Below are 3,118 nucleotides of genomic sequence, written 5' to 3'. Positions count from 1 at the left end.
TATTCTGTATCGCAAAAGTAACGTAAAAAGCAGCCTTGATTAATGAATTTAACGCGTATCTCACCCCTTCCCGCGGCGCCTGACGTCTCCCTCTCCCGCAGGTAGCGCAGAGTGAGGAGAACATGTCCGCGGCGACCTTCGCATCCTACGTAATCGGTAAACTCTCCGGAAGTGACAGAGTGGACGCCGCGACCTCCAGCATGGCTTCCAGGACCCCCCCGACGCCCCGCCTGACAGCCGTGTGGCGCACCAAGTCTATCCCCTACGACGTGCCGAGGACAGAGCCCCACACCTTCAAGTCCGACGGCTCGCTCCTCAGAATCCTTCGGGCAAAGTCCATGCCGTCCTTGAACCTCGAGGACGAGATCCCCGGGCGCTCGCTGCGGCCCATGTCGCCGCTCTCCATCGGCTCCCCGGTGAGCAGCAGGTCGGCCTCGCCCCTGCCGATGGTGAGGAGCAAGACTTTGAATCCCCGCCTCGATCGGAACACGGTGACGCCGCCGCCCAGCCCGAGCCTCAGCAACCCTGCCTTCGGCAGCCCCCCGCAGCGCCGGAGGTTGGAGAGAACCACCTCCGACGGCGCACTGCTGGTAAAGCGAAGGCAGAAGCGCAGTGAGTTTGAGAACGAGTTCCCTTCCGGAGGCACGCCCTCCGTCAGAGCCCTCAAGAACGTGTTCGACGCCAAGTCAAATGAATCGGTGACCAGCGACAGGTCCCCTCTGTCGCCCAAGGGGAAATGGCCGCTCCCTTCGCCGACGAAGAGCGTGGAGGTCGCTAGCCAGGCCCTGAAGACGGAGCCTGAGGCGGCGACACGCCAGGTGAAGCCCGTCCGCCATGGAAGTCTCGAGCATTATGAGAGGGGGGAGGAGAAAAAGACAAAAGAAATTGGCACATCACAACCCTCGTTCAAAGAAATTTTGAGGCGTTTTCAGCAGCCTGATAAGCTGGAGAAGGAGGCAACAACCCTCCAGGCCCATAAGTTACCACGAGAGACTGCCAGGCAAGTGAACATCATTGTGGTAGATAAGGCTTTAGTCCGTGAGGTGCAGTCTGAACCGAAGCCAAAAGCCCACGTTCCTGTGTCCAGACAGCGGTCCAAGAGCGAACCGGAGCCTAACACAAAGCGTCCACACGTTCTTGCAAGTCCTGTGTCGGTGAAGAGATTGAAGATGCAGTTTGAGAGTCAAGGAGTAAAAGATTCCTTTGCATCGCCCATACTGTTGCCCCCACGCAGAGAAGCCACTAAACTGAGAAAGCAGTTCGCTGTACGTCACAGCAGCTCGGAGTCAGAGGACGATGTCTTTGACATGGACCTTCCCTGTGCTGTGAAGAAGCCAGAGCCGGTGCTGATCGAAACGACAGAAGCCAGTTCAGTCACTCCCTCTGTGAGTAACTTGAGACAGCAATTTGAAAAGGCCGCATCTGCCCAGTCTTTCTCGAAGACTGTTGGGAGGGATGATGTTACCGTCAGAAGGATTCAGTGGTCGACAACACAGGACTTGCGGGCGCCCTTCGAGAGCGCTGAGCAGAACAAAGAGGTCCAACGGGAAAGGCCAGTGCGCCCCTCTCTGTCCGAGATCAACACTCATAACACGGTCAAGAACCTCTTACAGCAATTCCAGACTACCACACCCGATCAGCCTGTGGAAGAAATGACAAACAAGTTCTCTTTCGAGGTAAGAGAGACTCCTCACTCAAAGGAAGTGTCAAATTCAGATGTTAAGTCCTACATCAAATCTTATGAGGCCTCAAGCAGTCCGCAGACTCGTCACAGAAATCTTGATGGGGAGGAGAGTGAACCGAGACCCGTGGAATCCCTTCGGCATGGAGTGGTCACGCAGGAGAAGTCCCCTGTGCAAAGACATAGGAGCTCAAGTAGTTCAAGTGATGATAGCACTGATAGTCAGGAACCCGATGAACTCTTACTGTCTGTCAAAAGAGGAAGCGCAGAAAGAGACCAACAAATCGAAGATTACTGGAGGAATAAAGAAGAAACGTTGGTGAACAGGAGAAAAGAAGAAGAGAGAAGTTACGGTTACAGAGACGAGACAGACGCCGACAGACTGGAGAATGAAAAACTGCTTCAGAAACAACGATTAACTCACTTATTACATAGTGAGAGTGAAGAGGAAGACAACACTACATCAGGGGAAGACGAAGCCAGAGGACAGCATATAGACATTAAAGAAGAAATCAGGCAAATGGAGACCCTCGTCAAAGAAGCCCTGGCTGCGCCATCACAGACTAACAAGGCAGAAGACACCCACAGTAAGATTGACACCCTAATAACCGACTTCGAGAAGAACCAGAAGCAAGACGGTCGTGTGAGAAGCAGCTCAGTTCTCTCAGAAGACCTCGGGCTCGAATCCTCGCATGGCAAAGTAGGACACCTGATTGACAAATTTGCCAACGTACGTGATGCTGACTCGGACGGCGACAGCAGTGACGGCGAGGGAAAAGGTGACAGAAAGAAGAGCAGTGCAACGCGTTCTGAAGAGACGGCACTCGACGCCTCACCTGGCAAAGTAGGCCATCTCATCGACAAGTTTGCTAAGGTGCGGACAGACAGTATTAGCGAAGACGATGACAAAGACAAAGCTGACAAGGAGCCGAGGGAGCGAAAAGAGTCGGACATCACCTCCCTGATCGACAAGTTCGCCAAGATCAACCATCCCCGCGTCAAGAGCACGTCCACCTCGTCCGATTCCGATGCCGAGAAGCCTCCTGCGGCCGAGAAGGAGAAGCCCCCCGTGCCGACGATCCCCACCAAGAGCATCCCCGGGAAAGTGCGAACCCTGAACCCTGACGAGCTCCGGTTCTTCGGCATGGGGGGGTCCAGCGAACCCTTCGTGCGCAGTCAGAGCCTCAGGGTCAAGAAGGCGGACCCGCAGCCCTTCTATCCCCGCGGAGGGTCCTTGAGGGTGAAGAAGAGCGAGCCCCTGCCGGTGATTCCCGCCGCAAAAAAGCTGCCGAGGAACTGCCGCAACCTGAAGCCCGACGAGCTTCGCTTCTTCGACATGGGCAACAACAACAACGTGTACAGCAATCTGACGTCCAAGTCCAACTCGCAGAACTCGTCCTGCGCCTCGACTCCCACGACGGAGAAGGAGGACGCTTT

The 3,118-nt window shown here is 55.2% G+C and overlaps 1 protein-coding gene across 1 annotated transcript in view; it reads left to right on the top strand.

The window, feature by feature from the left end:
- The window catches only part of LOC119586823, a gene marked incomplete at its 3' end in the record, with an annotated part of 5,846 nt that extends 2,728 nt beyond the window's left edge, over positions 1-3,118 (top strand). Inside the window, 1 exon segment of the mRNA XM_037935548.1 lies at positions 102-3,118. Coding sequence (XP_037791476.1) covers positions 123-3,118 — 2,996 coding nt within the window.

The sequence above is a fragment of the Penaeus monodon genome, chromosome 22 (assembly GCF_015228065.2).
Source record: "Penaeus monodon isolate SGIC_2016 chromosome 22, NSTDA_Pmon_1, whole genome shotgun sequence".
Lineage (NCBI taxonomy): Eukaryota > Metazoa > Arthropoda > Malacostraca > Decapoda > Penaeidae > Penaeus > Penaeus monodon.
Note: the sequence above shows the minus strand (reverse complement) of the source record. Positions and strands in the feature narration are given on the sequence as shown.